Source organism: Pipistrellus hanaki (assembly GCF_964339955.1).
Source record: "Pipistrellus hanaki genome assembly, chromosome: 3".
Lineage (NCBI taxonomy): Eukaryota > Metazoa > Chordata > Mammalia > Chiroptera > Vespertilionidae > Pipistrellus > Pipistrellus hanaki.
The window spans coordinates 146172680-146186064 of NC_140505.1; the positions used below are offsets into that span (position 1 = coordinate 146172680).

Consider the following 13385-nt stretch of genomic DNA (forward strand, 5'->3'; position numbering starts at 1 on the left):
TTTTACCCACTAAGTATATGCTGTATCTTTAGCCTATTAGACTTCTTTACTGAAGTCCAACTCATTATATTCCCCATCTATTACACATCTCGACTGGATGACTCATGTATCTGAACTGCCTTATTTATGAAGTCAAAGTTGTAATGCCTAACATGGAACTCCTGCAATTCCTTTCAAACCCTGCTCCTCTTCCAGTAATTCCCATGTTGGTGAAAGTCCCCACTGTCATTCAACAACTCAACCAAAAGACCTCAGTTGTAAAACCACACATCTCCGATCCCAAATAATACATCCAGTTGGATCCACCTCATTAATGTTTCAAATTCACTCTCTGTATGCATTCTATTGTTACCTACTATAGGCCCTCATCCTCTCTCACCTGTCTATCACCTGATTGGGCTCCCTGTTATACATTTTGTTCTCCTCAAACTAGCCCTCCACCTCCTTGCAAAAGTAATCTTTTAAAATTATATATATATATATATATATATATATATATATATATATATATATGATTTCAGAGAGGAAGGGAGAGGGAGAGAGAGAGAGAAATATCAATGAGAGAGAATCATTGATTGGCTGCCTCCTGTATGCCCCCCACTGGGGATCAAGCCCACAACCTGGGCATGTGTCCTTGACAGGAAGTGAACCTGGAACTCTTCAGTCTGGAGAACAATGCTCTATCCACTGAACCAAATCAGCTAGGGCAAAAGTAATCTTTTACAAATGCAAATTGATTCATGTTTCGACCTTGGGTAGAGTCTCTCCACGGCTCCCTATTAACTATAAGATGAAGATGAGACTATACATTGTTTGGCATGTTAGCTCCTTGTAATCTGTCCCTTACTTCCCTCTCTTGCCTGCTCCCTGTGTGACCCTCCTATCTCGCCTTGATGAGCCGCTCACAGATCCTTGTGTCTTCGTGCATTCTTCTCCGTCTCTCCGGAATGCCCTCTTTTAGTATCACCTACCCACCTTTCCCTTCCTCTCTAGTGACTCCTCTCACCTTCAAGATTCAGCTTAAGGGCAGGTCTCCTATGAAGCCTTCCCCCAGGGAGTAGTGTTCCCTGGCTTCTTAAGGGCAGGTCTCCTATGAAGCCTTCCCCCAGGCCACCCTGCTGCTGTAGAGCCTAAGACCATTGGAAAACACAGATATTTATTTGCATTACGATTCATAACAGTAGCAAAATTACAGTTATGAAGTAGCAACAAAAATAATTTTATGGTTGGGGGGTCACCACAACGTGAGGAACTGTATTAAAAGGTTGTGGCATTAGAAAGGTTGAGAACCACTCTAAGGAATCAATGCAGTGAAGTTTAGTTGGTGGACTAGAAAGGCCCTAGAACCCTGGCCAGAGGGATCAGTGGTTAGAGTGTTGACTTGTACACCAAAGGATCTTGGATTCAATTCTGATTCAAGGGCCAAACCTAGTTGCAGTTTCTATCCCCAGCCCTAGTTGGGGCATGTGCAGAAGGCAATCAATTGATGTGTCTCTCTCATATTGATATTTCTCTCTCACAGTCTCCTCTCTCTTCTCTCTTCTCTCTTCTCTCTTCTCTCTTCTCTCTTCTCTCTTCTCTCTTCTCTCTTCTCTCTTCTCTCTTCTCTCTTCTCTCTCTCTCTCTCTCTCTCTCTCTCTCTCTCTCTCTCTCTCTCTCCTTCTCCTTCCCCATTCCTCCCTCCCTCCCTCCTACCCTTCCTTCTTTCCTCTCTCTCTAAAAATCAATGGAAAAATATTCTTGAGTGAGAATTATTAATAATAAAAAAGAAAGACCTTGGAGAAGTAAATGATGGTATTTTCTACAGCAGAAAAAACAATGTGATAAAGCATGGGGCTTTGGAGTCTGCATAGTAGTTGCCTAACACTGGAGAAGGTATTTATCTTCTTTGGGTGTTAGTAGAAAATGCAGAATGGCCAATGAACACCCACTTTTCTGAGCATAAAATGAATGCCTAGAATATAGATGATACTCAGCAAACTTGTTTTTTCTCCTCTACTGCATCACCCTTGGTAAACTGATTCAAGTCTGAGGGCTCTTTTGTTTCTGAGAAGGATGCACACAGAGAGGAGCTCTGCAGAGGTGGCCATGCTGAAGGAGACACCATCCCAGAACAGCCCCATGGAGCCATTCCATTTGCTCCTCTAAAAGCCATAATGGAAAGAGAAGGAACGTTTTTGTTAAGCTTCATACAACATGTTCTGGACCACTCACAGAGCCTTACCTTTTCACTTCTGATTCAAACATGGGTCATTGGTTCCCAATTTTATAATCACCTTAAAATGGGTTTTGTTTTTATTTGGTTTGAAATGTAATTTTTTGATAAATTCAACGTAATGCATTTATTTGGAATCATTACACTGTGTTTTCAATACATGCAGGGTTCAGTATCAAAACATTTAAGACACTGGGGACATTCCTCATATTTTGTACAATCTTGGCATGTTTCTTGAGCACAGTTCATCCCATGCCAAAATAAGAGCATGCAAATGCCTTAGAGAAAAGTCTAATTACTTCCACATTCTAAATTTTAAAAACTACTCACAGACTAAAGGATTCTAGTTTATTGATTAAAGTAAAAAGTACAATGCTGGGTATTCCAGAGTTTAAATCACTTTTGTTTTTATCCTTACACCCGTTTTAGGCTCATTTTCATCTTATTGTCTCATATTCCAATTATGAATATTATATACCAGTCTCCACATAGCAAGTATATTAACTACAGACTAACACACACACAAAGGGGTGGAGTACAGAGATGGAAGAAGGCAGCATGTGAGGGAGTTACCCTTCCTATGGGAAATAGGAGGAGAATGCCAGGAAATGTTCCAACCTGGATGTACACTTGAAGGTTTTGAAAACCCATGCCTTAGGTTCTAGAAAGCACATAGAACTTTGTGATTTTTGTATGCTGTTCTGTCGACACCTGTGATAATTGTTCTCTATTCTCAAAAAGTAACCTCATCATCCCTCTTCCTCAGAAGGTTCATTTCAGGATTAGTTCCTATTATTAAATACTAGAGGCCTGCTGCACAAAATTTGTGCATGGAGGGGAGGTCCCTCAGCCTGGCCTGCTGCACCCTCTCCAATCTGGGACCCCTCTCACAATCCCGAACCACTGGCTCCTAACTGCTCCCCTGCCTGACTGCCTGATGCCCTTAATTGCTCCCCTGCTGGCCTGATGGCCCTAACTGCCATCCCCTACAATCCTGGTCACCCTAACTGCCTAACTGCTCTTCCCTGCTGGCCTGATCCTCCTAACTGCCTATCTGTGCTCCCCTCGTTGTCTGATCGCCCTAACTGCCTATCTGCTCTTCGCTGCCAGCCTGATCCTCCTAACTACCTAACTGCCTATCTGCAGTCTCCTCCTGGCCTGATTCCCCTAACTGCCTATCTGCTCTCCCTTCCTCTCTGTGCTCTTCAGACCCCAGTGTAGGCATGCTGAGAGCTCTCCACCGTGGCCCTGTCCCCATTCTGATTGGTCGTTACATGATGGTGTCTCAGATAATTTGCATATTCCTCTATTAGTAGTTTAGATAATTGGCATAGATCTCCCATGATAATTATTTTCCACTGTTTTTATTTATAATGTTTATTTTAATAAAATATTCTCCAGTTGTTTTATCTTACTCTAATATGTAAGAAATGTCCTAAAACTCGCAATCTCATTATAAGGCACTTTGAAGAAGCATGCATAGTTGAACATTTCATATGACAAAAAAAAACCAAAAAAAACCCCTGTGTGATATTGTGCAGCATCCATTCGCAATGGTGGCAACTGACTCATTAGTCAAGCCTTTGGCTGGTACTAGGTTCATACCCTCAAAGCCCCAGGCAAGCAGCTATAGGAACCAACCAGCACAGCTAGGGGTGTGTGGCATCCAGCTTGTGGACAAGTAAACCATAATCACGTATTCTATCAAGAGTGACATTTTAATGGCCTGCTTTCCTCCCAACTCTTCTAATAATTCATTGGGTTTCTTTAATGCTTTCTTAGTTTCATCCATTGTCTAATCACCCAACCCTATTTTCAGAGTGACTAAAATATGCAAACACACACAACAAAAACAACCATACATAACATCGAGCTACCACTGAACTACTTTCTAGAGAGGGCTATATGAATAAACAGGCAGAGACAGAAAAGAGGAAAATAACAGCTACAGGCCCCTGCCTGGGACGGCATGTAGAAGGTGCTGGACTTGGGGTCTGGTGGGTATAAGCATGTGACTTCACTTATATGAGCCATAGTCACCTTGTCCTTAGACTCAGGGCACAAAAAGCCCTCTCCTGGGTATATCTGAGCATCAAGTGAGCTGAGGACCACAGTGCCTAGTCAGTTAATAAGCATTTATTGAGTTAACAAAATGATTTGATTATAGTGTGGGAGTAGTTGAAAAACCTCCATTATGGGGCTTTATCTTTCTTTGGAAAAGGTCTAAGTGGGAACAAAGGGAGCTCTAATTATTCTTTTCATTGAATAATTAATATAAGGGGAAGAAATGTGGCTTTAAAAATTCCAACTAAAGCACCAATATTTCTTCTTCCATAACCTCCTCCTTCCCTCCCCTAACTGGAGCTCAGTCATTGGGTTGGAAGGGACACTTGTATGGAGGAAGAGAGAAAAAAGTTTTAAGCATCCTGTTTTTTTCTCCCCTTATTCAGTTCTACAAATCACCTGAAACATGTATAATTCAGAGCATTTGCTTAGATGTGTTTATTTTCTTATTTCCCTTTTTATATTCTCATTCAGTCAATTTACTAATGAAGATGATGAAAGTCAGAAATTCCTGACAAATGGATTTTTGCGGAAGAAGAAGCTGTCGGTTTATAGTGATGAACATGTAAGTGAATCTCTGCTTTCAGGCAATAAACAGGACTCGAGGGTGTCTGATCTACCCAGGTCTCTGAGGGAAAACAGTGTGACTGAAATTTTCCAAGCCTTGATCAGCACATTCTCTGTTTATTCAGGCCCTTACTGGAATAAAGGCTTGTTTTTCCTGTTCGCCATATGGCTACATAAATCATTTATGAAATTTATTTGTTTTTTGGAGAAATCATTATAACCCAAATGTAATCTGCAATCATACATGTTTTCCCTTCTTTGTGTTACTCAACCTGTATTTTTTTTTATTTTTTATTGAGATCCTTGCTGGAGCTAAGCACTGAATTCCATTGAAAATTACATGCTTTTATCCAAAACTGGCTCATTCTCTGGAAGATATTTGCTTATAATATGTCCCTTTTTTCTTCAAGCATCCTGGCCACACCTCGTTTGGAATGTCTTCTTTTAACCTGAGTAATGCCATCATGGGCAGTGGAATCTTGGGCCTGTCCTATGCCATGGCCAACACAGGGATCATACTGTTTGTGTAAGTACATGGACATGTCCACTTTTGGTTTGAAGCCCATTTCTACCTGGTGTTCTTTTAATTAACAATCGGAAGTTTGATCTTTGTGAACAGAAATAATCTTAGAGGTATATGCTAACTTCAACCTGAGGAAGAATCAGAGTAGTCAAATCCTGGTATGTGTTCAACCAACTGTCCCTAATCAAATGGCAGAAACTTTATGCTCTCAATCAACAATAGCGATGGAGAATCTCCATAGCACAGCCCATAGGACCATTAAAAAAAACACTAATTCATTATTTAGTGGATGCTTAAAATTATTTGATATTTAGTAGTCAAAAGATCTTTCTCAGAAGCAAAGCTGACTTTATAACACTTTTGGGGGAAAGGCCCACTTAAACCAGGGCCTTGCATACCCTGGTTCTGTGTCATCCCCCAGATATACTGGCACACTAGCCTGCTCCATTCCATGAAGGCACCATGTTTCCTCTTACCACAGGGCCTTTACACATGCTCTTGGAAATCCTCTTTCCTTTTCATGTAGTTAACTCCTGGTACCTCAGCTCAGCCTCACTTTCGTGCTGCCTTCCCTGACCTCCATGACTGGGACAAACCACCTTACCACCTTTATTATACACTTACTCACCATTTTCAATGTTTCAGTATAGTTGTATGATTTATTTGATTAATGTCTATCTCCCTTGCTACACTATACCTTCCAAAGTGTAGAGTCCAGGTCTGTTTTTGCTCATCACACGTTTGTACCCCCAAGACCTGTTACAGACCTGGCACAGGGAATATTTGGGGAGTGGCCCAAGTTCATTCCTAACCCTTCGCACTTTAATCAAACATGGTCAAAAGCTGCCTAAGATTAGTAATGTTACATAGCTGACCCGGAGGAAGGACATGGCACTGTGGGTGACAGACAGCCACAGATGCTTGTGTGCACTACGTCCTGCCTGGTATTTTCCAAGACACAGTTGGCAGCACTGGAATTCTTCACAGGAGTCCAGTCTGATATGGGTCAGGCATCAGTGCGAATGCAGATCCCAATCTCTAATGCAATGCTACAGCATTAAATAACTGTCTAAGAATGCAATATTTATATTACAAATATACGCTATTTATGTTCTGAACATCACTTATGATTAGATAATCGCACAGCTATCTGAGGGCTAAGGATCAGGCAGGACTATAAATATTTATATTGAGTTAGTACTTTCATTGAAATGCTTTAGTTATAATATTTTTTAACTGAATGGGTTTTTATATCCACTTTACTTTTATAAGCCATGTTTGAAATAAACTCATTTTTTTTTAAAATTCTCTGAATCTTTCTAGCTAGAGATGTATTCACATATATAGCTGCATATATAATGTCTTCTTGTTAATTACACATACTATCAATAATTAGGAAGTTAGCACAGATCACCGAGGAACAGAAAAAGTAAGCATTCCCCCCAATGCTAGAGCCACAGGTCATTTTCATGGGAGGAGAATATTCCAGTTTTAGAACCAAGGGCCTCCCTCAGGCTTACAAACATGCGGCAGATGAATTTGGCCAGAGAAGCTAAATTGCTCTACATTGCGGGTACATTTTGTGTGTAAGCAGCACAGACGGGATTCAGCTCTCTCCCTAAATTCACAGCAAATGACACAGCGTTTCATTGGTTTTGCTCTGAGTACTTCCTGCCAAAGCAAGCCTGTGTTTAGCATACTGGGAATGTCCAGTATTTTCCCAAGAAACAGAATAATGTCATCTGCATTATATAATTCTTTAAGAATGGGTAAGTTCATAAGGCATACAGAGGAGCACACAAACAAGTCATTGATTAGTCAGTTCCGGCACAGCAAAGTTAGAGTCATTAAAAAATTAGTAACTTGTGGCCTGAATGTACAGTTGCCACACTGACTGCAGCGGGAGTTCCCAAAGGACATGATCAACGGTGGGAACAGTGTGCTCTCTTCATGTGAAAACAGACAAAGAATGTGATTTTTTAAAAATGTCAGATAACATGTAGCACTGCTCTTTGTTATTACATTAATGCTTCTATACTATTTTTGCTTTTGGAGGGACACTGGTAACTATCTCGATAAAGAAATCACACATGCATGTAGACATGTGGAGGGTCCTGAGCCAGAAATGATGTTTTTCAATACGAGAAAGCCATTTCCCTGCACCCTACACTTCCCTTTCTGCGTCTCTATTGCCTGACCCTCTCGTTCACCCCGTCCCCCCTAATTGCGGGAATTGTAGTAATGGAGCTCACACTCTGCTCGCTTCGCCTTTTCTATTTTTTAGGTTTTAGATTAAGGTTTAGCCAGACTTGAATAGCCCTATAAATGCTGATACAATTGTCATGCAAATAGGATGTATATAGGCCATGTGCTGAGTAAGCAGATATGGTATTTGCTAATTTAGCACCTAAGTTATGAACCAGATTTTACTACTGGGTAGAATTTAAAAAAAAAAAAAAAAAAGTAGTAGGTTTTGGTACATAAGTAATAGCACATTCCAGTTCTGTAACATTAAAGCTTCCCCCAAATCCATACTTTTGGAAAGTTAATGGTTGAAAAGACCAATGGGATAATTTATTGTAATATTTGTTATTATGTCTTATGCATTATAGAAACTTATTCTTATTCTCTATTCCCCTCACAGAATCATGCTGCTTGCAGTGGCAATATTATCACTCTATTCAGTTCACCTCCTATTGAAAACTTCAAAGGAAGGAGGTATGTTACCCATTAAGTCCAAATGTCCTATTTTGATTCTCTTTAAAGGGTATTTCAGTCTATAGCTCCATAACTATAGGATGATTTTGGTCAATTTCACATTTCATTTTCTCCTGAGGCCAATGACATGGTCTCTCAATGTTTTTAGTTATTTGAGCAACTGAGAAAGTAAAAGTCAGCTGGCTCAAGTTGAAGCCAAATAGATAAAAAGATTTTGGTGAATAATCCAAATAATAAGAGTTTCAACTTGCTGCATGGAGCTCACATGAATGAAGCCACTGCTTCTTGTGTGGGGAATATTTTAACATATTTTGCATTGTTTTTTTGATATTACACCTTTTGAGTTTATCATTTATATATGGTTCTTATTCATACAGTTGGGACTCCAGTGTAGAATTATATTACAGAAATATTTTAGCCATTAAAACAATCTTTTTTAAACACGGTTATTTTATCTTTGATTATAGGGTCTTTGATTTATGAAAAATTGGGGGAAAAGGCATTTGGATGGCCTGGGAAACTCGCAGCTTTTATTTCCATTACAATGCAGAACATTGGAGGTAAGGAGAGATAGCCTTCAACAGGCTACTTAAACTTTATAAAGAATGTTTACTATATAAGAAAACTCTTACGGCAATACAAGAGCACTTTACATACAGAAAATAGTTGATTTGTAGTTTCTAAATTAAAAAAATAAGTTTTAAAAATAGACTTGCTATCCCTTTTTAATTAAAAATAACAATATGCAACAATGAAATACTATGTAAAACCCTACCGAAGACTTCTAGAATTAAAATATAGAGTAAAACCTCCCTTGAAATCTGGGTGTTAGCCAAAGTTTTTCACTCCTTCCTTAACCCCGAACATCCAATCAAATACCAACCAGCTCCTGTTCATTTTATCTCTTACCTACCTCTCCAATCTTTCCTCTTATTCTGTTCTCACCACTACAGTGATCACCTGAACTTGAGTTTCCCTTGCTCCTGTCTCTCATTCATCCTACAGATTAGCTTTCTCAGATCAAGTCTATTCTTGCTTCTACTGTGCATAAAATTCTTCCTCATTATTTTCAAGGTAAAATTTAAACTCTTTGGCCTGATATATAAGAGCCTTCATCATCTTTCTTCTACCTTTCTGATACCTTTCCTGCCAACCCCCTCAAATCTATCTATTATCTATCTATCTATTTATCTATCTATCTATCTATCTATCTATCTATCTATCAATCATATATCTTACCTATCTATCTTCTATGTGTCCTGTGTCATCCATAACAAACTATATTTAGTTCCCCTGTTTTTGTAGTTCTTTACCCTAACACACAAACACAATTACACAGATTCTCTCTCTCTCTCTCTCTCTCTCTCTCTCTCTCTCTCTCTCTCTCTCTCTCTCCCTCCCTCCCTCCCTCCCTCCCTCCCTCCCTCCCTTCCTCCCTCCCTCCCTCTCCCTCTCCTCCACAATCCACCACTTTTCTAGGCTTTTAGGAACCTAGTGTTCCCTAGTCCTCTGGGCTCCCTTAGCCTCTTTATAGGTAACTTGTCTGTTACTATTTTTAAAAGGTATTTAAAACTCTTGCATAGATGATAGGCTTTCGGATTCTGATGCACCTGAATTTGAGTCCATTTCTGTCACTCTCTGTGACCTTGAGAAAGTCACATTGCTCCTTTGAGTCTAATTTCCCATCTATGAAAACGGGAGTAATATTCCATCCTCATAAGGTCACTGAAAGGGTGAAAGAAAGAAGACAACATATGGCACATGCTTCCTTCCTCCCTGGTTCTCGGATCCCTTCTGATTATTTTTTAAATGGGCATTTTTATAATTATAAGACAAATAAATGCTAACTGTGAAAAACTAAAGCATTACTTAAAAAAATAGATGACAAGGAAATGTTTATGTAAGCCACCCTTAGAAATAACAACTTCAGGTTTTTCTCTATGCCAAATTTAATAAATATATTGTTTCTGCTACCCTGTTTCCCCGAAAATAAGACAGTGTCTTATTAATTTTTGCTCCCAAAGATGCACTAGGTCTTATTTTCAGGGGATGTCTTATTTTTCCATGAAGAAGAATACGGTACACATTTATTGTTAAATGAAAATAAAGGAAATTTACTACCTGTATACGGTACGGTAGTACGATAGTTGTCAACACAAACCAGACAAACTGTGAATCCTACAGTATCAAGAATTTACTCATTTATTCAATGACAATCAGGTCATCATTTTCTGGAACATCATCATAACAATCCAATTCCTGAATTTCCTGGTGAATTTCTTGTGATTCCATTTCTTTCAGAATCAGTGGACCAAATCTCTCATGTTTAGCCGGGGGGGGGGGGGGGGGGGAACTTTGGGGGGATGCCTTATATTTCACTCAGAAGAAACCCTGTAAGTAGGTCTTATTTTCAGAGGATGTCTTATTTTCGGGGAAACACGGTAAAATTGGATCTCCTTATAATACTGATTAGCAGGGTGCTTTTTTTTTTTTAATTTAACAATATTCCCTGACTATATTCACATATTATTCTTTTTAACGGCTTCTGCGTTTTTCATCGTGCCAGTTTAGCATAATTGGCTTACTGAATCCCTTATTGATGGACAGTTGGATTGTTTCCCATTTTTTACTCTTACAGATGCTGCTGCAGTAAATAAACTTGCACAGAGATCTTGCAAATAGGCATCCCTTTTTGACAAATAAAATCACTGGAGTTGTCTAATATTTCTGGAATGCAGCAATTATTTTAATAACCTTATCTAACTATATCTGCTCCTGATAATGGTTAGTTGTTAGGCAGATAAAATCCAGGGATATATTGATTTATATTTGTTTCTTCTCATATTTTTATATATTAAGACTACAATCTTGGGCAGAATTTGGCAGTGTTGACAGGATTGCTTCATTCATTTTACTGGTTTGGGGTCATAAGCATGTAAGCCCCCCATCCTCCACCAAATAGACTGTTCTACATTTGGTTCAAATTTTTAGCCTTATTAGGATTTAAAGTATCAATCATTTCATAAGATTAGCTACAGTTGATCTATTGTATTTGTTTGGACAACGGAAATGACCTCACACATGTTTAGCCTTGACTACCACAGGCTAAGTGGCAATAGCACCGTCTATTGTTCAAAGTATAGCTATCATTATGCTTCTAAATAATGGCATCAGTATAAAGTGGTCTCATGATGAAACCACACACGTGACAAGAAGTGTGGCTTTAAGGGAAAAAGATAAATGTTATATATATATAGTTCCTAAAAATGCTCTCACTTTGGTTACTCTATTTGATGAGTGGTTATTTTGCCCTAAGGGGAATCACTTGTATTTCTGTATTTAGCAACTCCACATTTAGAACGTTAAATTTTCTCAGTCCCCTGAAAATTAACATTTACCATGGATGTTTCAACACTGGCAGAATAATGTTGACATTACCCAGACAAGTCGGGATCATTCTGAATTTTTGAAGACCAAACACATTAACAGTGGTAACGTCACTGAAAGTCAGCAATAATAGCTCTCTGACACTGAATGGTACCACACAAAGCCAGTTCATCAGAAATGTCTCCTCTGTTTACTCTCTGTAAGATTTCGCTTTAGCCAAGCTTTGTAAAGATTAACCAAATAGTGTTTGCAGAAGATACAGCAGGTATTGTAAGAATCACTTCACTCCATAACAGGGGAGAAGCGCTGGCCTGAAAGCAGGGAACTTACATTTTGGATGAGGTTATTATTACTTCCATTTGAGGTTAAGGAGATATCTTTAATATTCATTAGTTTAATGTTAATGGTTTAATTTACAACTTAGTAACTGCTTTAAGATGTGGTAGCAAAAATTCACCACAAGGATGTAGCATTCAGCTGAAGCTGCCAATGTAAAACCCGTCCGTTTATTTTTAATTGAGACTTTTGATGGTGTGATCAAATAACAAATCACTGAGGGGATGGAATGGAGAAAGGGATGTTGCACAAATCCCTACAGTTGTAGGCAAAATTATATATTGTGCATATATGCACATATACTGTACGTTTTTCCAGGGATTGGGTGTTTAGATTTTTCTCGGGGTTTTAGATGAGTAGCATGATCACATATCTATCACTTCTCTAAATACTCAAGACATGTTGCCACTTTGTATAATTTCTTATTTGGCCAAAGGAAGGCCAGGATGCAGAGGAGAAAAACTCCATTGACCACGGGGGGAGGAGCCATCCACGCCTGCATTCTTTCATCAATCAAGTATGTTGAGACAGTGGTCTGAGGTTTGGTGTGCCCCTCAGGGAGATACAGAGGACTAGACTGGTATCACCTGGGGAGAGCTAGAGTGACACGCAGTCTGCCTGATACCCCCAGCCCTTTTGTGGGCAGGCCCCTCCTCGGGTTATAGATACTAAGACGGGATCACTCAGCACAGGCCGTGGTGACTTGTAACTACTGAGGGGAAAATATTCAAAGTGCAGCTTCACTGAAAACCTCAGAGCAGGATGAACACAGAATCGTATTGATACTGTTCGCGAAGTTCCAGGCGCCAGAGCCAGAGGGCCAAAGGGCTATTTTTGGAAAGAACTTGGAAGCAGTTCAGAATACACATAGTAGGTAACTTTCCTTGCCACTTGGGGGAATAGATGTGCACCTTACAGGGAAAAATGTGTATCCTAAATGCAAGAACTTCTCACTACTGGTCTGTGACTTTAATGCTGTGCCCTCTACTAAGCTGTCGTGCTTTTCATTTTTAGCAATGTCAAGCTACCTCTTTATCATTAAATACGAACTACCTGAAGTAATCAAAGCATTCATGGGACTTGAAGAAAATACCGGGTAGGTCTGATGTTCTCTCTGTTATGTCAAGTGACTCATTCTAGTTGGTCTTTTCCAATCCCAATATTCTGGTCTGTCTTTCTCTTCTAGAGAATGGTACCTCAATGGCAACTACCTCGTCATATTTGTGTCTGTTGGAATCATTCTCCCACTTTCTCTACTTAAAAATTTAGGTAAAGTTGTTTTTAATTTTAATTTTTTGTTTTATATTTATAGCAAGATGATTGTAGATGCCATATTCACCTTCCAGAATTTCTCTGCTAACTCCTAGGTTACCTTGGTTATACCAGTGGATTTTCTCTTACCTGCATGGTGTTTTTTGTCAGTGTGGTAAGTGATTTATTGACATGATTCTTATAATTTGGGGAGTATGAGATGCACCCAGGGCTTGGATTAGTGTGTTTGTTGTTGTTGTTGTTGTTCAAGCACTTCACTAGCATGAAATAGTTCTTGCATCACAAACAATAATTTTTTTGTGT

The 13385-nt window shown here is 39.2% G+C and overlaps 1 protein-coding gene and 1 long non-coding RNA gene across 7 annotated transcripts in view; one reads left to right on the forward strand and one right to left on the reverse strand.

The window, feature by feature from the left end:
• The window catches only part of LOC311618919, a 422988-nt gene that overhangs the window by 60896 nt on the left and 348707 nt on the right, over positions 1 to 13385 (reverse strand). The window lies entirely within an intron of this gene.
• Positions 1 to 13385, forward strand: part of SLC38A4 (solute carrier family 38 member 4) — a 66007-nt gene that overhangs the window by 36529 nt on the left and 16093 nt on the right. For all 6 annotated transcript variants that reach the window (XM_084876655.1, XM_084876652.1, XM_084876654.1 and 3 more), the window contains 7 exons: positions 4754 to 4844; positions 5257 to 5372; positions 8014 to 8087; positions 8555 to 8647; positions 12825 to 12906; positions 12997 to 13079; positions 13178 to 13236. In XM_084876655.1, the coding sequence (XP_084732781.1) occupies positions 4754 to 4844; positions 5257 to 5372; positions 8014 to 8087; positions 8555 to 8647; positions 12825 to 12906; positions 12997 to 13079; positions 13178 to 13236 (598 nt within the window). The remainder of the gene's footprint in view (positions 1 to 4753; positions 4845 to 5256; positions 5373 to 8013; positions 8088 to 8554; positions 8648 to 12824; positions 12907 to 12996; positions 13080 to 13177; positions 13237 to 13385) is intronic.